Genomic DNA, 22,357 nt, shown 5'->3' with positions numbered 1-22,357 from the left:
CAGGCCCTGAGGGTTGGCCAGTCCTCCATCACAAACCCTCAATCATATTGATCTCCAGCAGGACTTATAATAAATAGGAGTTTCTCATGGCCAAGATCAGAGCTGCAGCAGACATGCATACTAAAGACAAATCCAGACTCCAGTGCATTACATGAGAATGATTGATAGTGTGCCCACTGCCCACTTTATGAAATGAACAATGGAATAAAGATTTAACATGCATTATGGAATAAACCAACCGATGGATAAATTAGGGAGGTTGCACCACCTGTGGGAGAGAGCACAGGATATTGTATACAAGGTAATTACATGACAAATATGCAAAAAAAAAAATATATATATAATTGTAAATCTCAGAACTTGGCAACAGGGCAATACAACATCTAAATCATACAGCCAAACCTGGCTGTGAGAGCCTACGATGTCTGTTGTGCTACCTCAACAGTCCTGCGCCGGTCTCTGTGATATTCTGGGCACTATAGACTACCTGGCTGTGAGAGCGATGTCTGTTGTGCTACCTCAACAGGCTACCTGGCTGTGGTAGCGATGTCCGTTGTGCTACCTCAACAGTCCTGCGCCGGTCTCTGTGATATTTTGGGCACTATAGGCTACCTGGCTGTGGTAGCCTACGATGTCCGTTGTGCTACCTCAACAGTCCTGCGCCGGTCTCTGTGATATTCTGGGCACTATAGGCTACTTACGTGTGGCATATCGATATTATATGGACTATGATACAGTGGTAGACTGTCCACCTCAACAGCAACATAGTAACTTTAACCAGACATTTCTTGTTTAAAAACTATGAACAAAGAAAATGTTTTATATACAGAAGCATAGCCGAGGGAAGTAGCAGGTGTTGTGCAATTTTTTATGAATACTTTTTCTTCTGATTTTTCAGGGGGCGCTGCAGAACCCTCAACACCCCTACTTCCCGCGGCAATGTATGGAAGTTAACCAACGATTTACCACTGATTTATGGATGGCTCCACGACTTGGGTGTCGCTCCTGTCCCCAGTTAAAATAGCCAACTGGCGTGAACAATGGCTTCAGTTGGAGCATGCATATTCATTTGATGAATCAGTTATTGCAAAGGACAATGAGACGGAAGAATTAGCGCATCAATACACAGAAGAAGAGAACACGAGCGAGAAGTTAGGTTACTGCCGCGTCTCTTCGGTGCAGTCCATAATAAGAAGCTATGGCACTAGACTGTACATCGCTGACAAAACTAACCCTTGTTTTATGTGTGGCGGGTAAGTGTGATTTGATCAATTATATATAATAGCTATTTGTTCTTTTGCTTTTGTTTGCTGGTTGTTTTTCTGTTTTTTAATTGTATGCAATATGCCTCCCTGGCGCACTTCCTATTCTTACTAGATAGCCGAACCGTACCAAGTGATCTACAAATGACTTACATTGACCTTTTTCGTTTGATGTAGCCTATACAACTTATTGCGTGATCCAAACGTTTGACCATTGCGGAAACATAAATAACAATTTAAATGTGTGCTGTAGAATGAAGCTAAGGATGAAAATGTCATATTTTGACATTATACCATTTTCAACTTCATCGATTGTTGACGTTATAAAAGGGAAGTGTCCAGTATTATGATTTTGTTCAGTATTCACATAGAGCATCTGGTCTCTAAGCTTTGGTCAGCAGCTTTCTCAGGAAGATGTCTTTCCAAGTATTTTCTCATTGGGAGTCTACACATGATCATGATGAATATGAAACATGTTCGCACAATACTAAACAAAACAGCTGACCAAGGTGAAGGATGTCTGGGTCAACCTGAATGAATCCACAGCATCAAATGTATGAAGATGCAGTCAAAGTCAATGCAACGCTTTCTATAAACTGGTCTCTATACATTTGACACAAAGCTTATTTATTCCGCTTCCCACTGGGCACACACTGGTTGAATCAACGTGATTTCAATTCATTTCAATGAAATTACGTTGAACCAAGGTGGAATAAACGTTTAATTGCACCCAGACTGTTCTCTCTGCACGGCAAGCGGTACCGGAGGGCCAAGTCTCGGTCAAAAAGGCTTCTTAATTAACAGCTTCTGCCCGGATAAGACTCCTGAACAGCCAATCAAATGGCTACCTGGACTATTTGCATTGACTCCCATTTTACACCTACATGTACATATGACCTCAATTACCTCGACTAACCGGTGCCCCGCACATTGACTCTGTACTGGTACCCAAGTATATAGCCTCACTACTGTTATTTTACTGCTCTTTAATTACTTGTTCTTTTTCTATTTTCTTCTGTTTTTTATTTTTTTATTTTTTTATTTTACTTCAGTTTATTTTAGTAAATATTTCCTTTACACTTATTTTTCTTAAAACTGCATTGTTAGTAAGAACTTTTCACTGTAAGGTCTACTACACCTGTTGTTTTCCGCGCATGTGACATATAAGATTTGATTTGATAATTGACATCTGTGCCCAGTGGGTTGTCCCCAATTCACCCACAGGAGGATATCATTACTAATAGTAGCCTAATTATAGATGGCTCTCGAATGACATTAGTCAGAGTACTCACATCAAAGGTTATTGCTGGGTAAACCTTGTGATTTTCAAGGCACCATCTGTATTCTGCTACTGTTCAATGGTCATTTAACTGCCTTTGGGCACTTTGCTGTTCCACCTTTCTGTCACCCCTGGTGACCCCTGGAGCTGGTCTCATTCTCAGTGTCAAAAGAAGTGTGAACTATTAGCTAGAGGAAGTCAGGAGAACCCGTACAGTAACCTGAGCGTCAGTCTGGTTGTGCTATCATGCCAACTTGGTGCTCATTGCCATGCCGACCATGTTTGACTTGACAAGGACAGCGATGGAGAAGGAAAGAGCAAAAACAGATCTGGGACACTGAGTTTCCCATAAAGTGCTTTGTGCTGTCTGTACAAAAACATCTAACTTTAATCATGAAACTCTCAGACATCAAACATTCAAACCCTCTCCATGGCTCTGGCACTTAAGAGACAACATTTGGGACTTCTTACAGCTGAGGTAGGCTACCAAGTACTGACCCCCGGCCTTAGTCTGACTTTTTCGTCCAGGCAGGGGGCACTTCACACCTCTATGTTAGGGACCAGGTTGTCAGGGTACCCAATCACAGGCCATAGCTGGTAGGGTTACAGACCCCCCCACACCTATCTGAACCATTTGGTTGCATTCCAGAGTTCTGGTTGAGAACACCACTGTAAACCCCTGGGGCTCCACACCAACTCACCAGCTGGACATTTATCCACATGGACAACCCTCCACCTTGGACTGCCTAACATTGTGTTAGTGCGTAGATGACCTTGTAAGTGGACATTGGGTGGCTTAGCGCTCATTTACAGACAGCAAGGAGACCTTCTACAGGGTGGAGGTTGGAGCCCTGGCAGAGTGGAACTTTGGACCCTCTCCACTGCAGCCCCATCAATGTCAATAGGTGGTGAACTGTAGTTGATGAACAGCATTCTCACAGCACGTCCAAGTGGGAAAGGGGCGTGTTCAGAACACTGGCGATTGCGTCATCCGTGGATCTGTTAGGTCGTTATGCACATCCTAATGGGCCAGGGTTTCAGGTAAGGTGGAGCTGATGTGGTCCTTGACTAGCCTCTCAAAACACTTCATGATGAAAAAACTGAGTGCTATTTGCAGAGCGATAGTCATTTAGGCAGGTTACCTTTGTTTGCTTGAGTACAGGGACAATGGTGGACACCTTGAAGCATGCATGGATGACAGACTGGGACAGTCTATTCTGGTGGTCCGTACTGGTCAGGTTAGGATGTTTCCTTCAAGACATGGGTTCAAAAAGTACTTGTTGTCTTTAAAAGACTTTAAGCTGCATTAGATTGAGCTTGCCTAGTGCAACGGAATGGTCCCAAAAGTGCAAACCTTGCCCATCCGGTACTCCAGGCAGGCTCAATCAAACGCTTATTAACGAAGGGTATTTGAATCAGGATCTTCGTCTGTATGCATCAAGCGTCTCAGAGTGAGACTGCTGATCTAGGATCTGGTGCCCCCTGTCCATATAATCTTATTGTTTATGTTCTTAAAGGCAAAACTGATCCTAAATCATCACTCCTACTCTTAGACGCTTGACACATTTAGCCCCTGTTTCATAAACTTGCTGCCTCCCTGATTGCTTCCAACAACTACACTACAATCTGATGACATGTTCCTTCCCTCTGAAGCAGCCCGTGGCTTTCCCCCAGTGAGCGGCTGCAGCGATGCCTACGGGAGGGCCATTCCACCACTTAGCAGCTGCAGCGGTGCCTACGGGAGGGCCATCTCTGACTTCTGTGTGACCAAGTTTACGCTGGACATGAAGGCCCTGGACCAGAGCCTGTGGTGCAGCTGGTCCGACACTTTTCAGTCAGTATAATCTATATTATTCACCTAAATCCATCCTACATTTTATTCATCCTAAATAAAAATAGAGTTGAGTTCAATGACATTTTCTTGAATTAGGTCACTGTATTATTTGTCAGTATTACTTGCAAATGATGCTCTGCCAGTTTAGCAGAGGTCCTTGTCTTTACAAGACCGTTCCATCTGGAGATGTTTACATGTCTATCACCATACCAGATACACAGATAGAAGGATTCCTCATAGGAATGTTCATGTGATGTGCAAGGAATGTTTCCAAGAGACCATTCCTTTAATGTGAAATAGAATTGACCCAGAAAGTGGTTACTATGTTCTCAGAACTTAAGCTGTGAATGTTCTAGACACATGTCATGGAAACAAACAGTCATGCGTCCAGGTTTCTGTGGTTTAGGAGAATATTCCATCAAACGTGGTTGCCATGTTCTCAGAACATAAGATATTCATGTTTTAGACATGTTTCATGGGAGAGTTGCCAGAGCATGTGACCCCAGAACATGTATTACTGTTGCAGAGCCAATCAAGGCCCTGATTGGTGAACATGTATTACTGTTGCAGAGCCAATCAAGGCCCTGATTGGTGAACATGTATTACTGTTGCAGAGCCAATCAAGGCCCTGATTGGTGAACATGTATTACTGTTGCAGAGCCAATCAAGGCCCTGATTGGTGAACATGTATTACTGTTGCAGAGCCAATCAAGGCCCTGATTGGTGAACATGTATTACTGTTGCAGAGCCAATCAAGGCCCTGATTGGTGAACATGTATTACTGTTGCAGAGCCAATCAAGGCCCTGATTGGTGAACATGTATTACTGTTGCAGAGCCAATCAAGGCCCTGATTGGTGAACATGTATTACTGTTGCAGAGCCAATCAAGGCCCTGATTGGTGAACATGTATTACTGTTGCAGAGCCAATCAAGGCCCTGATTGGTGAACATGTATTACTGTTGCAGAGCCAATCAAGGCCCTGATTGGTGAACATGTATTACTGTTGCAGAGCCAGTCAAGGCCCTGATTGGTGAACCACTGATCCGTTCATCGTTGTTTGTCTGTTGACAAAGTTAAGGATGCTCACACACAGAATGTTTTCAACTCAGATATCTGACACACTTTGACACACATGATTAAATGATTCATGTTATTTTATAGAGTAGTTATTATTCAACATGTCCTCAACTGGGATTTGAACTTACCACGTTTAGGTTCACAGTACTCAGATCTTCCTGCTACACCACCATCTTTCAGTTAACATGACTGTTCTTTAATCAGTGATTTGATTGACTTATTGCAGCAATTGAAGGACTTTCAGTATAGTTGTGTAATGTTGGTGGGGCATGTCAACCTGTTTTAATGATCCTCCTGAATCACTAGGATCAATAATAGTTTGTCTGGAGTGTACTTTTAACAGAGCTGAGATTTACTTCAAAGTGCATTCACCCTATTGCTTACACCTATCAAGTTGTCTCAGATCTAAACAATTGCCTAGGGAGAAGGGTTTAGTGTTTCTTCTGGACAGGGCCTAACTATACTGGCCCAATAAGCACATGCAAGAACAGTCCCGTGTCCAGTTTTCATTCAAACATTTTAATATGTTCCACCATCAATAGATAACTAACAAATTACTGATGAGAGAATAGTCAAATTAACTGACAACTATCCAATCACTGATGAGAGAATAGTCAAATTAACTGACAACTATCCAATCACTGATGAAGTGAAGAAGAGAGAGTGAAGGAGGGAGAGGGAGGGAGAGATTGGGAGAGGGAGAGAGAGAGAGAGAGAGAGAGAGGTGGGAGAGGAAGAGAGAGAGAGGGAGAGAGAGAGGTGGGAGAGGTGGGAGAGGGAGAGAGAGAGAGAGGTGGGAGAGGGAGAGAGAGAGAGGGAGAGAGAGAGGTGGGAGAGGTGGGAGAGAGAGAGAGGGAGAGAGAGAGGTGGGAGAGGTGGGAGAGGGAGAGAGAGAGCGAGGGAGAGAGAGAGGTGGGAGAGGTGGGAGAGGGAGAGAGAGAGAGAGAGAGAGAGGTGGGAGAGGGAGAGAGAGAGGTGGGAGAGGGAGAGAGAGAGAGAGAGAGGTGGGAGAGGGAGAGAGAGAGAGAGAGGTGGGAGAGGGAGAGAGAGAGAGAGGGAGAGAGAGAGGTGGGAGAGGAGGGAGAGAGAGAGAGAGAGGAGAGAGAGAGAGGAGGGAGAGGAGAGGTGGGAGAGAGAGAGAGGGAGAGAGAGAGGTGGGAGAGGTGGGAGAGGGAGAGAGAGAGAGAGAGAGAGAGAGGTGGGAGAGGGAGAGAGAGAGAGAGAGAGATGTGGGAGAGGGAGAGAGAGAGAGAGAGAGGTGGGAGAGGGAGAGAGAGAGAGAGGTGGGAGAGGGAGAGATAGAGAGAGAGCTGAGCAGGTCAACTCTGTTTTGCGTGTGGAAAGAAAAAGCGAAGAGGAAGAGAAGGATTGAGAAAGAGACAGAACTTTGCATAAACAAATATTTGGCTAACCAGCCCCTCTGGACTTGTGTGTGTGTTCATGGCCAGGTCAGGACCACATGCCCTATTAGAAGTTGAACAGTAGTCACCTTTGGGGTTTCCAGTGTCAAAGAGAGTCAGAAATTACACTGAATTCATCTACGCTCTTTTAGAACAAAGTTTCCAATGAATAAAACATTTAATCAACTTTATTCAGTCCAAACACCTCTGATATTACCAGGAGACCGGAGGCACTTCAGTGTGTCTTAGCTCTAATTATATTCACTCAGTCATGCTGCTCTGTAGCTCCCCTGGTATGATGTTGGGAGTTCCACTGCTGGTATGTCTCCTCTCTAACCCCTACCACCAGCTATGGTAGTTATATTTGGGTGTGTGGTATGTCTCCTCTCTAACCCCTACCACCAGCTATGGTAGTTATATTTAGATGTGTGGTATGTCCCCTCTCTAACCCCTACCACCAGCTATGGTAGTTATATTTAGGTGTGTGGTATGTCTCCTCTCTAACCCCTACCACCAGCTATGGTAGTTATATTTAGGTGTGTGGTATGTCCCCTCTCTACCACCAGCTATGGTAGTTATATTTAGGTGTGTGGTATGTCCCCTCTCTAACCCCTACCACCAGCTATGGTAGTTATATTTAGGTGTGTGGTATGTCCCCTCTCTAACCCCTACCACCAGCTATGGTAGTTATATTTAGGTGTGTGGTATGTCCCCTCTCTAACCCCTACCACCAGCTATGGTAGTTATATTTAGGTGTGTGGTATGTCCCCTCTCTAACTCCTACCACCAGCTATGGTAGTTATATTTAGGTGTGTGGTATGTCCCCTCTCTAACCCCCTACCACCAGCTATGGTAGTTATATTTAGGTGTGTGGTATGTCCCCTCTCTAACCCCTACCACCAGCTATGGTAGTTATATTTAGGTGTGTGGTATGTCCCCTCTCTAACCCCTACCACCAGCTATGGTAGTTATATTTAGGTGTGTGGTATGTCCCCTCTCTAACCCCTACCACCAGCTATGGTAGTTATATTTAGGTGTGTGGTATGTCATCTCTCTAACCCCCTTACCACCAGCTATGGTAGTTATATTTAGGTGTGTGGTATGTCCCCTCTCTAACCCCTACCACCAGCTATGGTAGTTATATTTAGGTGTGTGGTATGTCCCCTCTCTAACCCCTACCACCAGCTATGGTAGTTATATTTAGGTGTGTGGTATGTCCCCTCTCTAACCCCCTACCACCAGCTATGGTAGTTATATTTAGGTGTGTGGTATGTCTCCTCTCTAACCCCTACCACCAGCTATGGTAGTTATATTTAGGTGTGTGGTATGTCCCCTCTCTAACCCCTACCACCAGCTATGGTAGTTATATTTAGGTGTGTGGTATGTCCCCTCTCTACCACCAGCTATGGTAGTTATATTTAGGTGTGCGGTATGTCCCCTCTCTAACCCCTACCACCAGCTGTGGTAGTTATATTTAGGTGTGTGGTATGTCCCCTCTCTAACCCCTACCACCAGCTATGGTAGTTATATTTAGGTGTGTGGTATGTCCCCTCTCTACCACCAGCTATGGTAGTTATATTTAGGTGTGTGGTATGTCCCCTCTCTAACCCCTACCACCAGCTATGGTAGTTATATTTAGGTGTGTGGTATGTCCCCTCTCTACCACCAGCTATGGTAGTTATATTTAGGTGTGTGGTATGTCCCCTCTCTAACTCCTACCACCAGCTATGGTAGTTATATTTAGGTGTGTGGTATGTCCCCTCTCTAACCCCTACCACCAGCTATGGTAGTTATATTTAGGTGTGTGGTATGTCCCCTCTCTAACTCCTACCACCAGCTATGGTAGTTATATTTAGGTGTGTGGTATTTCCCCTCTCTAACCCCTACCACCAGCTATGGTAGTTATATTTAGATGTGTGGTATGTCCCCTCTCTAACTCCTACCACCAGCTATGGTAGTTATATTTAGATGTGTGGTATGTCCCCTCTCTAACTCTTACCACCAGCTATGGTAGTTATATTTAGGTGTGTGGTATGTCCCCTCTCTAACCCCCTACCACCAGCTATGGTAGTTATATTTAGGTGTGTGGTATGTCCCCTCTCTACCACCAGCTATGGTAGTTATATTTAGGTGTGTGGTATGTCTCCTCTCTAACTCCTACCACCAGCTATGGTAGTTATATTTAGGTGTATGGTATGTCTCCTCTCTAACTCCTACCACCAGCTATGGTAGTTATATTTAGGTGTATGGTATGTCTCCTCTCTAACCCCTACCACCAGCTATGGTAGTTATATTTAGGTGTGTGGTATGTCCCCTCTCTAACCCCCTACCACCAGCTATGGTAGCTATATTTAGGTGTGTGGTATGTCCCCTCTCTAACCCCTACCACCAGCTATGGTAGTTATATTTAGGTGTATGGTATGTCTCCTCTCTAACTCCTACCACCAGCTATGGTAGTTATATTTAGGTGTATGGTATGTCTCCTCTCTTACCCCTACCACCAGCTATGGTAGTTATATTTAGGTGTGTGGTATGTCCCCTCTCTACCACCAGCTATGGTAGTTATATTTAGGTGTGTGGTATGTCTCCTCTCTAACTCCTACCACCAGCTATGGTAGTTATATTTAGGTGTATGGTATGTCTCCTCTCTAACTCCTACCACCAGCTATGGTAGTTATATTTAGGTGTATGGTATGTCTCCTCTCTAACCCCTACCACCAGCTATGGTAGTTATATTTAGGTGTGTGGTATGTCCCCTCTCTAACCCCCTACCACCAGCTATGGTAGCTATATTTAGGTGTGTGGTATGTCTCCTCTCTAACTCCTACCACCAGCTATGGTAGTTATATTTAGGTGTGTGGTATGTCCCCTCTCTACCACCAGCTATGGTAGTTATATTTAGATGTGTGGTATGTCCCCTCTCTAACCCCTTACCACCAGCTATGGTAGTTATATTTAGGTGTGTGGTATGTCCCCTCTCTAACCCCTTACCACCAGATATGGTAGTTATATTTAGGTGTGTGGTATGTCCCCTCTCTAACCCCCTACCACCAGCTATGGTAGTTATATTTAGGTGTGTGGTATGTCCCCTCTCTACCACCAGCTATGGTAGTTATATTTAGATGTGTGGTATGTCCCCTCTCTAACCCCTTACCACCAGCTATGGTAGTTATATTTAGGTGTGTGGTATGTCCCCTCTCTAACCCCCTACCACCAGCTATGGTAGTTATATTTAGGTGTGTGGTATGTCCCCTCTCTACCACCAGCTATGGTAGTTATATTTAGGTGTGTGGTATGTCTCCTCTCTAACTCCTACCACCAGCTATGGTAGTTATATTTAGGTGTATGGTATGTCTCCTCTCTAACTCCTACCACCAGCTATGGTAGTTATATTTAGGTGTATGGTATGTCTCCTCTCTAACCCCTACCACCAGCTATGGTAGTTATATTTAGGTGTGTGGTATGTCCCCTCTCTAACCCCCTACCACCAGCTATGGTAGCTATATTTAGGTGTGTGGTATGTCTCCTCTCTAACTCCTACCACCAGCTATGGTAGTTATATTTAGGTGTGTGGTATGTCCCCTCTCTACCACCAGCTATGGTAGTTATATTTAGATGTGTGGTATGTCCCCTCTCTAACCCCTTACCACCAGCTATGGTAGTTATATTTAGGTGTGTGGTATGTCCCCTCTCTAACCCCTTACCACCAGCTATGGTAGTTATATTTAGGTGTGTGGTATGTCCCCTCTCTAACCCCCTACCACCAGCTATGGTAGTTATATTTAGATGTGTGGTATGACCCCTCTCTAACCCCTACCACCAGCTATGGTAGTTATATTTAGGTGTGTGGTATGTCCCCTCTCTAACCCCTACCACCAGCTATGGTAGTTATATTTAGGTGTGTGGTATGTCCCCTCTCTAACCCCTACCACCAGCTATGGTAGTTATATTTAGGTGTGTGGTATGTCCCCTCTCTAACTCCTACCACCAGCTATGGTAGTTATATTTAGGTGTATGGTATGTCTCCTCTCTAACTCCTACCACCAGCTATGGTAGTTATATTTAGGTGTGTGGTATGTCCCCTCTCTAACCCCTTACCACCAGCTATGGTAGTTATATTTAGGTGTGTGGTATGTCTCCTCTCTAACCTCTACCACCAGCTATGGTAGTTATATTTAGGTGTATGGTATGTCCCCTCTCTACCACCAGCTATGGTAGTTATATTTAGGTGTGTGGTATGTCCCCTCTCTAACCCCTACCACCAGCTATGGTAGTTATATTTAGGTGTGTGGTATGTCTCCTCTCTAACCCCTACCACCAGCTATGGTAGTTATATTTAGGTGTGTGGTATGTCCCCTCTCTAACCCCTACCACCAGCTATGGTAGTTATATTTAGGTGTGTGGTATGTCCCCTCTCTAACTCCTACCACCAGCTATGGTAGTTATATTTAGGTGTGTGGTATGTCCCCTCTCTAACCCCTACCACCAGCTATGGTAGTTATATTTAGGTGTGTGGTATGTCTCCTCTCTAACCCCCTACCACCAGCTATGGTAGTTATATTTAGGTGTATGGTATGTCCCCTCTCTACCACCAGCTATGGTAGTTATATTTAGGTGTGTGGTATGTCCCCTCTCTAACCCCTACCACCAGCTATGGTAGTTATATTTAGATGTGTGGTATGTCTCCTCTCTAACCCCTACCACCAGCTATGGTAGTTATATTTAGGTGTGTGGTATTTCCCCTCTCTAACTCCTACCACCAGCTATGGTAGTTATATTTAGGTGTGTGGTATGTCCCCTCTCTAACCCCTTACCACCAGCTATGGTAGTTATATTTAGGTGTGTGGTATGTCCCCTCTCTAACTCCTACCACCAGCTATGGTAGTTATATTTAGGTGTGTGGTATGTCCCCTCTCTAACCCCTTACCACCAGATATGGTAGTTATATTTAGGTGTGTGGTATGTCCCCTCTCTAACTCCTACCACCAGCTATGGTAGTTATATTTAGGTGTGTGGTATTTCCCCTCTCTAACCCCTACCACCAGCTATGGTAGTTATATTTAGATGTGTGGTATGTCCCCTCTCTAACTCCTACCACCAGCTATGGTAGTTATATTTAGGTGTGTGGTATGTCCCCTCTCTAACCCCCTACCACCAGCTATGGTAGTTATATTTAGGTGTGTGGTATGTCCCCTCTCTAACTCCTACCACCAGCTATGGTAGTTATATTTAGATGTGTGGTATGTCTCCTCTCTAACCCCTTACCACCAGCTATGGTAGTTATATTTAGGTGTGTGGTATGTCCCCTCTCTAACCCCTTACCACCAGCTATGGTAGTTATATTTAGGTGTGTGGTATGTCCCCTCTCTACCACCAGCTATGGTAGTTATATTTAGGTGTGTGGTATGTCCCCTCTCTAACCCCTACCACCAGCTATGGTAGTTATATTTAGGTGTGTGGTATGTCCCCTCTCTACCACCAGCTATGGTAGTTATATTTAGGTGTGTGGTATGTCCCCTCTCTAACCCCTACCACCAGCTATGGTAGTTATATTTAGGTGTATGGTATGTCTCCTCTCTAACCCCTACCACCAGCTATGGTAGTTATATTTAGGTGTGTGGTATGTCCCCTCTCTAACTCCTACCACCAGCTATGGTAGTTATATTTAGGTGTGTGGTATGTCCCCTCTCTAACCCCTACCACCAGCTATGGTAGTTATATTTAGGTGTGTGGTATGTCCCCTCTCTAACTCCTACCACCAGCTATGGTAGTTATATTTAGGTGTGTGGTATGTCCCCTCTCTAACCCCCTACCACCAGCTATGGTAGTTATATTTAGGTGTATGGTATGACTCCTCTCTAACCCCTACCACCAGCTATGGTAGTTATATTTAGGTGTATGGTATGTCTCCTCTCTAAGCCCTACCACCAGTATGGTATCTATACTTAGCTGTGCTAAGCCCTACCACCAGTATGGTATCTATATTTAGCTGTGCTAAGCCCTACCACCAGTATGGTATCTATATTTAGCTGTGCTAAGCCCTACCACCAGTATGGTATCTATATTTAGCTGTGCTAAGCCCTACCACCAGTATGGTATCTATATTTAGCTGTGCTAAGCCCTACCACCAGTATGGTATCTATATTTAGCTGTGCTAACCCCTACCACCAGTATGGTATCTATATTTAGCTGTGCTAAGCCCTACCACCAGTATGGTATCTATATTTAGCTGTGCTAACCCCTACCACCAGTATGGTATCTATATTTAGCTGTGCTAAGCCCTACCACCAGTATGGTATCTATATTTAGCTGTGCTAAGCCCTACCACCAGTATGGTATCTATATTTAGCTGTGCTAAGCCCTACCACCAGTATGGTATCTATATTTAGCTGTGCTAAGCCCTACCACCAGTATGGTATCTATATTTAGCTGTGCTAAGCCCTACCACCAGTATGGTATCTATATTTAGCTGTGCTAAGCCCTACCACCAGTATGGTAGCTATATTTAGCTGTGCTAACCCCTACCACCAGTATGGTATCTATATTTAGCTGTGCTAAGCCCTACCACCAGTATGGTATCTATATTTAGCTGTGCTAAGCCCTACCACCAGTATGGTATCTATATTTAGCTGTGCTAAGCCCTACCACCAGTATGGTATCTATATTTAGCTGTGCTAAGCCCGCTGGTAATTCAAGCTGTTAGTTTGCCTTTTCCCACTCCGTCGGTTGGAGACAGAAACAGACCTGATTTCAAAGAGTCACTTTTCAGACATGTTTTGAGGAATGGCTATTTTGATGCCAATAATATCGAAAATAAACCTAACACATTTTTTTACATTACAGCCTAATTCTACAATGGATTAAATGTTTTTGTTTTCATCAATCTACACACAGTACGCCATAATGACAAAGAAAAAAATGGTTTGTAGAAATGTTTGCTAATTTATTAAAAAATAAAAACGGAAATATCACATTTATGTAACTATTCATACCCTTTACTCAGTACTTTGTTGAAGCAACTTTGGCTGAAATTAAAGCATTGCGTCTTCCTGGGTATGACGTTACTAGCTGTATTTGGGGATTTTCTACTATTCTTCTCTGCAGAGCCTCTCAAGCTCTGTCAGGTTGGATGGGGAGCGTCGCTGCACAGCTATTTTCTGGTCTCTCCAGAGATGTTCGACCGGGTTCAAATCCGGGCTCTGGCTGGGCAACTCAAGAACATTCAGAGACTTGTCCTGAAGCCACTGCTGCGTTGTCTTGGCTGTGTGCTTAGGGTCATTGTCCAGTCTGAGGTCCCGAGAGCTCTGGAGCAGGTTTTCATCAAGGATCTCTCTGTACTTTGCTCCAATCATCTTTGCCTCGATCCTGACTAGTCTCCCAGTCCCTGCCGCTGAAAAACATCCAATCAGCATGATGCTGCCCCCACCATGCTTCACCGTCAGGATGGTGCCATGTTTCCTCCAGACGTGACGCTTGGCATTCAGGACAAAGAGTTCAATATTGGTTTCATCAGACCAGACAATATTGTTTCCCATGGTCTGAGGGTCTTTAGGTGCCTTTTGGCAAACACCAAGCGGGCTGTCATGTGCCTTTTACTGAGGAGTAGCTTCCGTCTGGCCACTCTACCATAAAGGCCTGATTGGTGGAGTGCTGCAGAGATGGCTGTCCTTCTGGAAAGTTCTCCCATCTCCACAGAGGAACTCTGGAGCTCTGTCAGAGTGACCATCGGGTTCTTTGTCACCTAAGCCCATTCTCCCCTGATTGCTCAGTTTGGCCGGGCAGTCAGCTCTAGGAAGAGTCTTGGTGGATGCAAACTTTTTCCATTTAAGAATGATGGGGGCCACTGTGTTCTTGGGGATCTTCAATGCTGCAGAAATGTTTTGGTACCCTTCCCCAGATCTGTGCCTCGACATAATCCTGTCTCGGAGCTCTACGGCAATTCCTTCAAACTCATGGCTTGTTTTTTGCGCTGACATGCACTGTCAACTGTGTGACCTTATATAGACAGGTGTGTGCCTTTCCAAAACATGTCCAATCAACTGAATTCCACAGATTCCCCATCAACGGAAGCAGGATGCACATGAGCTCAATTTCGAGTCTCATAGCAAAGGGTCTGAATACTTATGTAAATAAGGTATTTCTCTTCTTTTTTTTAGACAGTTTTCTCTTTGTCATTATGGGGTATTGTGTGTAGATTGATGCTGATTATTATTATTTTAATCTATTTTAGAATAATAACAAAATTTTGGAAAAATGTCTGAATTCTTTCCGAATGCACTGTATTTAAAAGTTAGAGTTGGTTTTCTCATGCTGCCCCCTAGTTTCAATGTTTTATCCCCCCTTGCAGGCCTTACGAGGAACTGACCAACTGCACCTATTTTGTGGCACTCAAGATGCACTGCTTCTGGCCCAACCAGCAGATAGACGAACTCTTCATACGCCTCCACCGGGACTACTTTCACGACTGCGCTCTGACCGGCAGGCTGCTTCGGGACCCTCCTATACGTATCTTGGGGCCTTTCATTGGAGTGCCTGTGCTGGTCACTCTGCTCATGACTGCCCTAGTGGTGTGGAGCGGTAAATGCTGCCAGGGAATCGTGTAACTGTCTCATCCTGGGTGAAGGTGCCCCTGGGTACGGAATACAGATCTAGGATCAGTTTGCCCTGCCAAAATTCTAAACTGAATCATTAGCGGTGGAAATGCAAAACTGACCCAAGGCCAGCTTCTAGGGATCAACCTGACCTCTTGGAGAACGAACTCCAGCTTATCTGATAGGGGAGCCATGATGGAGGGGACACTGAACTGGGGCAAACGACAAGCAGAGATACCCAACAGCATACTAAGACTGTAATCTTTCTGTGATGTTTGTTGTTTGATGGACACTGGCGGTATGAGTGAAGGAACACTCAGAAGCCTACTACTGAAACAAAGCAAAGGCTATTTAAGATTGTACTGTGGCTCATCGATAACCCTAGAAATTCCAATTGAAAACACGCATTGTATTGTTGTAAACCACAAAGTGGCCAACCAAGAGAGGGCTAATGTTGTGTAGGGCACGGAGGACAGATAATAAATACCTCGTATGTCAAAATCAATGCAACAACATCTGTAATGTAGCTTTGGGCACCAGCCAAGTCTTTACATGAACTGAATAGATGTATATAAAGGGCTTCACAGAAAAGGCTGTATTTGATCTAGACAGCCATGCCCAGTAGCCACGCCCAGTAGCCATGCCCAGTAGCCACACCCAGTAGCCACGCCCAGTAGCCACGCCCAGTAGCCACGCCCAGTAGCCATGCCCAGTAGCCACGCCCAGTAGCCACGCCCAGTAGCCACACCCAGTAGCCACGCCCAGTAGCCGCACCCAGTAGCCATGCCCAGTAGCCACGCCCAGTAGCCACGCCCAGTAGCCACACCCAGTAGCCACGCCCAATAGCCACGCCCAGTAGCCACGCCCAGTAGCCATGCCCAGTAGCCACGCCTTTTAAATCCAACAAAACAGGAATTATCTTCATCAGAATATGTTGTTTTATATTCTACTGTTTCACAATGGATTACAGAGCCATTACCACTGCATGTACCTATAGATACACATGTCTGATTATTCATTCATTATTATCTATTCATGTGCATTCTAAACAGAGAAATAAACAACTACAAATACTAATATGATAAAAGTGAAATAAGAAATTGTTTTTGGTATCCATTTATTTTGATATCAATATGATATTTGTTTGATATCCAAACATGAATGAGAACAGAATTGAACTCCGACCTGAGGAGTGTAGAGATGCCCCTTCAGCCCACAGCCAGAACCAATATCTCTCTTCCCAGCACTGAGTGTCATACTACCATCCACCTACTACCATATCTATCAGATTCAGGAGTCAGAGTACTCCAACATCCCAATACACACACACCTGTGTAGAGAGGTATCAAAAATACTTTACAATATGAACCGTTCAAAAACAACCGGCTATTCTCATACTGTGGTGGGCAGAAGAAGAAGGCACACACACACACACACGCACACACACGCGCACGCGCACGCGCATGCGCACGCACGCACGCACGACACACACACACACACACACACACACACACACACACACACACACACACACACACACACATACATTTTTCATGTTTTATGAAAAGGCAGTCAGCACACCACACAATGAGTCAGCACACCAGAGGGCCCTGGGTCTCCCTGAAGGAGAATGGAAGAAACTACAAGATTAAAAGCCACTTTGACTGACAGCTCGCCTTAGCACAAGTGGCAGAATATAGTCCCAAAGCCAGCTCGCCATAGCAACGGGGTTATTCATCTCATTGTGACTGCAGTAAAAAGGCCTCACTCCCCCCTATCTGAGATATCTACTGCAGCCCTCATCCTCCGCATACAACACCCGTTCTGCCAGTCACATTCTGTTAAAGGTCCCCAAAGCACACACATCCCTGGGTCGCTCCTCTTTTCAGTTTGCTGCAGCTGGCGACTGGAACAAGCTGCAACAAATACTCAAACTGGACAGTTTTATCTCCATCTCTTCATTCAAAGACTCCTATCATGGACACTCTTACTGACAGTTGTGGCTGCTTTGTGTGATGTATTGTTGTCTCTATCCTCTTGCCCTCTGTGCTGTTGTCTGTGCCCAATAAAGTTTGTACCATGTTTTGTGCTACTAACATGCTGTGCAGCTGCCATGTTGTGTTGCTACCATGTTGTTGTCATGTGGTTTTGCTACCATGCTGTGTTGTCATGTGTTGCTGCCTTGCTATGTTGTTGTCTTAGGTCTTTCTTTATGTAGTGTTGTGTCTCTCTTGTCGTGATGTGTGTTTTGTCCTATATTTATTTATGTATATTTTTAATCCCAGCCCCGGTCCCCACAAGAGGCTTTTTACCTTCTGGTAGGCCGTCATTGTAAATAAGAATTTGTTCTTAACTGACTTGTCTACTTAAATAAAGGTTCAATTTAAAAAATATGTTTTTAAATTAATTAAAGCCTGGGCCCAGAGCTATAGCAATACGGCTGCTGTCCACTCCCTGTGGAGAAGGTGTGATCTATTCTGTACCCAGCTGAACTGTGTGTGTGTGTGTGTGTGTGTGTGTGTGTGTGTGTGTGTGTGTGTGTGTGTGTGTGTGTGTGTGTGTGTGTGTGTGTGTGTGTGTGTGTGTGTGTGTGTGTGTGTGTGTGTGTGTGTGTGTGTGTGTGTGTGTGTGTGTAAAACAGGAAAACAGGCCAGATGGACTTGATAAGTGAAACCTCACAGTAACATCTCACCTACAGTGGTATTGCCTTAAGGAATGTACAGAGATTAAGCCTAAATGAGTATACAGCCTAAAATAGCTCTATAACACCTTACAAACACTGTCACCTATTGAGCCAAATCTAATAGAGCGGTAAGTGATTGTAATTAGTTATAGGAATGCAATCAGAAAACATTAGCCAGTGAGTTCGCAATGTTTGATTGAATCATTAGGAATGTAATGGATGTGTGATGACCACCTGTGGAGTGCACATGCATTGGTCCTTATCAGTATCGTCATGGTGACTGACCGACCTTGTTGTTATTCATTTGGGGATCAGCGTTCTACGTATTAGCTGTCATGAGTAAGATCATTACTTCTGAGATTGGTATGGAAAGCAGACCATGGTGACTTAGGGAGAGAGGAAGAAAGTGAATACAACGTAAAGTGATAGTGAAAACATCCCGAGACCTGACCCCAATGAATCAGGAGAACCACTCGCAAGTAGCTGATTCAGAGCTATTTATAAGTCCTCTCCTCTTCCACACTAAGCCACTCACCATCTCAAACCCACATCATCACCCAGAAAGCCCTCTGGCGCCCTATTACCCCTGTCTCAGCTGGCCTGCTGTCAGCTTGGCTATATGATCATTAAGGTGGTCCCAGACACTAGTCCCAGACACTAGTCCCAGACACTAGTCCCAGACACTAGTCCCAGACAGCCACAGGCAGAGACTAATAGCCCGGTAATACTAAGTTAAAGTAACTCTAGTCCTAAGAGAGGAAGAGGGTACGGTGGGCATCTGACATTACATCTGAAGAGGAGAAACAGAACTGAGATAAAGGACCTGGGGTGTATTCAATAGGAATGAGCAAACAGGCCCAAACTGGGAGGGAAAAACCTGAACTAAAAGTTTTTCTACGGTGTGCACTAATGAATACACCCCTGTAGTCTCAGGAAAGCTTCTTCAGAGAAGGCTTGATGAACGCTTCCATGTTGAGGCCTGGAGTCAGAGTTTAGTGGGTCAGGTATACCCAGGTGGCTATGAGTTGGGGCTAAGAGTTGGGTCTATGTGGTGGGACTATGAGGTGGAGCTATGAGTTGGGGCTATGAGTTGGGGCTATGTTGTGGCTATGAGTTGGGGCTATGTTGTGGCTATGAGATGGGGTTATGTTGTGGCTATGAGATGGGGTTATGTTGTGGCTATGAGTTGGGCCTGTGTTGTGGCTAAGAGTTGGTGCTATGAGTTGGGCCTATAAAGGGTGGCTATGAGTTGGGGCTATGAGTTGGGTCTATGTTGTGGCTAAGAGTTGGGTCTATGTTGTGGCTAAGAGTTGGGTCTATGTTGTGGCTAAGAGTTGGGGCTATGTTGTGGCTAAGAGTTGGGGCTAAGAGTTGGGTCTATGCTGTGGCTAAGAGTTGGGGCTAAGAGTTGGGTCTATGTTGTGGCTAAGAGTTGGGTCTATGTTGTGGCTAAGAGTTGGGTCTATGTTGTGGCTAAGAGTTGGGTCTATGTTGTGGCTAAGAGTTGGGTCTATGTTGTGGCTAAGAGTTGGGTCTATGTTGTGGCTAAGAGTTGGGGCTAAGAGTTGGGTCTATGTTGTGGCTAAGAGTTGGGTCTATGTTGTGGCTAAGAGTTGGGTCTATGTTGTGGCTAAGAGTTGGGGCTATGAGGTGGGGCTATGAGGTGGGGCTATAAGGTGGGACTATGAGGTGGGACTATGAGTTGGGGCTATGAGATGGGACTATGAGGTGGGGCTATGAGTTGGGACTATGAGTTTGGGCTATGAGGTGGGACTATAAAGTGGGACTATGAGTTGGGGCTATGTTGGGGCTATGAGTTGGGGCTATGAGGTGGGACTATGAGGTGGGACTATGAGGTGGGACTATGAGGTGGGACTATGAGTTGTGGCTATGAATTCGGGCAAGGAGTTGGGGCTATGAGTTGGGACTATGAGTTGGGGCTATGAGGTGGGGCTATGAATTCGGGCCATGAGTTGTGGCTATGAGTTGGGACTATGAGGTGGGGCTATGAGGTGGAACTATGAGTTGGGACTATGAGTTGGGGCTATGAGTTGGGGCTATGAGTTGGGACTATGAGTTGTGGTTATGAATTTAATTTGGGCCATGAGATTGGGCTATGAGGTGGGGCTATGAGGTGGAACTATGAGTTGGGACTATGAGGTGGAGCTATGAGGTGGAGCTATGAGTTGGGGCTATGAGTTGGGGCCATGAGTTGGGACTATGAGTTGTGGTTATGAATTGAATTCGGGCCATGAGCTGGGATTAGGAGTTGGGGCTATGAGTTGGGACTATGAGTTGTGGCTATGAGGTGGAGCTATGAGTTGGGGCTATGAGTTGGGGCCATGAGATGGGACTATGAGTTGTGGTTATGAATTGAATTCGGGCCATGAGATGGGACTAGGAGTTGGGGCTATGAGTTGGGACTATGAGTTGTGGCCTTGAATTGAATTCGGGCCATGAGATGGGGCTATGAGGTGAGGTAGGGAAAGTATTACTTTATTCTACCACAAGGGGCACCATAAGGCATTTCAGATGGGGAGACCTCACTACTGTCAGAGACTGACTCCTGCCAGGCAGGATCTCAGTCCTACTCCTCTGAAAACACATGCACACACACACACCAGCCTCAACACTCAGAGGGACACAGAGGGAGCATGTGTGAGCGCATACGCAAGAGGCTGGAGACATCGGACTGTGTGTTCAGAACGCAAACCACTGTAATTACCAGTTACAGTTAACTTTACAGTAAACCAGAGAAGACAATTGTATTTTAACAAGCTGTTTCTTTATAAAACAAGAAATGGTTGAGCTCATCGGGTATCCAGACTATTCTGAAACATTGTAAACATCTTCTTTAGGTGGTATTGGAGTTCATGTGGGTTCACTTTTCATTTTGACTTTGATGGACTAATGATTTAAGTTGTATGTAACACGTGGTCTTATTTGTTGTAATGTGTAACCCCCTCTTTTAGTTATGTCATTTTGCCATTAGATGCAACAGAAAACATCAAGGGAAGAGTCTGTGGGGTTTGCTGCGTCTTTGCCCCAGATCAGGCTGCAGCAGGTTTGCAGGCCAGCCAGTAGAAATACTTCACCACCACTGTAATCTCTGTGTCTGGATTCGACTCCCCCATCTCAGACAGCAACCTCGGCCAGAAGAGGAGGAGTGGAACAGAGTGAGTGACAGTCAAAGAAGATGGTCATCAGCTCACTAAGATTTTCTTAGAGATGAGAAATTCAACTCATTTCAAACCAACCTGCACTGCACTATTTATGGAATTGTGTTCAAATGTTTATATATATAAAGCTATAAACAGACAAGTCTCCCCTCGTAGATAGCTGCTTCCAGCGTTCATAAATGTAATAGAAGTGTGCAGACAGTAGTTTGCAAAAATAAACATGGTGTAAACATTGGTAAAGGCACATTCAATTTAATTCCAGCCATTTTTAGCACCTGAATGCTGAAGCTCACCTGTTCCTGAAGTCCTGGGAGAACCTGTGGGCTTCCACTGGATCCTGCTTCAGAAACGCCCGATAGCTAGAGAAGGTCTCCACCATGCCGATGTAGCTACTCAGAGGCATCGGTCTCCTCATCCGCAGACACTCATGCCTGGAAAGAGCAACACAAAAACACGGAACAAAATCAGAATACTATTTTATGCTAAGCTAGGCCAGGCATTCTATGCTAGGCTAAGCTATGCTATTCTATGATACTCTAGACTAGGCTATGCTACGCTACGCTAGGCTAGGCGATGGTATGCTAGTACACTAATATTCAGGGCAATCGTAAAGTATTCTGACCCCTTGACCCCTACACATTTTTTTCAATTACAACCTTACTCTAAAATATTTTTTGTTATTTTTTCAGTCGGGACTTTGTTGAAGCACCTTTGGAAGCGATTGAGTCTTCTTGGGTATGACGCTACAAGCTTGTCACACCTGTATATGGGGAGTTTCTCCCATTCTTCTCTGCAGATCCTCTCAAGCTCTGTCAGGTTGGATGGTGAGCGTTGCTGCACAGCTATTTTCAGGTCTCTCCAGAACTGTATGATCGGGTTCAGGTCCGGGCTCTGGCTGGGCCGCTCAAGGATATTCAGAGACTTGTCCTGAAGCCACTCCAGCGTTGTCTTGACTGTTTGCTTAGGGTCTTTGTCCTGTTGGAAGGTGAACCTTCGCCCAAGTCTGAGCAGGGTTTTTCTGTTCATCTTTCCCTCGATCCTGACTAGTCTC

At 45.0% G+C, this 22,357-nt stretch overlaps 2 protein-coding genes across 3 annotated transcripts in view; one reads left to right on the top strand and one right to left on the bottom strand.

Annotated features, from left to right (window-relative positions):
• The first annotated feature begins 967 nt into the window (after positions 1–967).
• Positions 968–16,662, top strand: LOC139372979 (receptor activity-modifying protein 1-like). Of its 2 annotated transcripts, none has more exons than XM_071112886.1 (3): positions 968–1,253; positions 4,195–4,375; positions 15,201–16,662. In XM_071112886.1, the coding sequence occupies exons 1-3, from the start codon at positions 1,199–1,201 to the stop codon at positions 15,454–15,456; spliced, it is 492 nt and encodes a 163-aa protein (XP_070968987.1). In that variant the 5' UTR covers positions 968–1,198; the 3' UTR covers positions 15,457–16,662. The 2 variants fall into 2 exon arrangements, with proteins under 2 accessions (XP_070968987.1, XP_070968988.1); XM_071112887.1 differs by having other exon boundaries at positions 998–1,253; positions 4,198–4,375; positions 15,201–16,161.
• A 4,159-nt stretch (positions 16,663–20,821) lies between these two features.
• Positions 20,822–22,357, bottom strand: part of LOC139372978 (putative methyltransferase DDB_G0268948) — a 5,956-nt gene continuing 4,420 nt past the window's right edge. The window contains exons 5-6 of the mRNA XM_071112885.1: positions 21,600–21,737; positions 20,822–21,274 (exon numbers count right to left, since the gene is read on the bottom strand). Of these exons, the coding sequence (XP_070968986.1) occupies positions 21,178–21,274; positions 21,600–21,737 (235 nt within the window). The 3' untranslated portion in view covers positions 20,822–21,177. The remainder of the gene's footprint in view (positions 21,275–21,599; positions 21,738–22,357) is intronic.

Source organism: Oncorhynchus clarkii, chromosome 18 (genome assembly GCF_045791955.1).
Source record: "Oncorhynchus clarkii lewisi isolate Uvic-CL-2024 chromosome 18, UVic_Ocla_1.0, whole genome shotgun sequence".
NCBI lineage: Eukaryota > Metazoa > Chordata > Actinopteri > Salmoniformes > Salmonidae > Oncorhynchus > Oncorhynchus clarkii.
Note: the sequence above shows the minus strand (reverse complement) of the source record. Positions and strands in the feature narration are given on the sequence as shown.

Excerpts from the sequence above, each read along its gene's own strand:
- LOC139372979 (XM_071112886.1), top strand. The coding sequence starts at position 1,199 with ATGGCACTAGACTGTACATCGCTGACAAAACTAACCCTTGTTTTATGT. Across the intron at positions 1,254-4,194 it reads CCTTGTTTTATGTGTGGCGG|CAGCCCGTGGCTTTCCCCCA; the intron begins GTAAGTGTGATT and ends TTCCCTCTGAAG. Across the intron at positions 4,376-15,200 it reads AGCTGGTCCGACACTTTTCA|GCCTTACGAGGAACTGACCA; the intron begins GTCAGTATAATC and ends CCCCCCTTGCAG.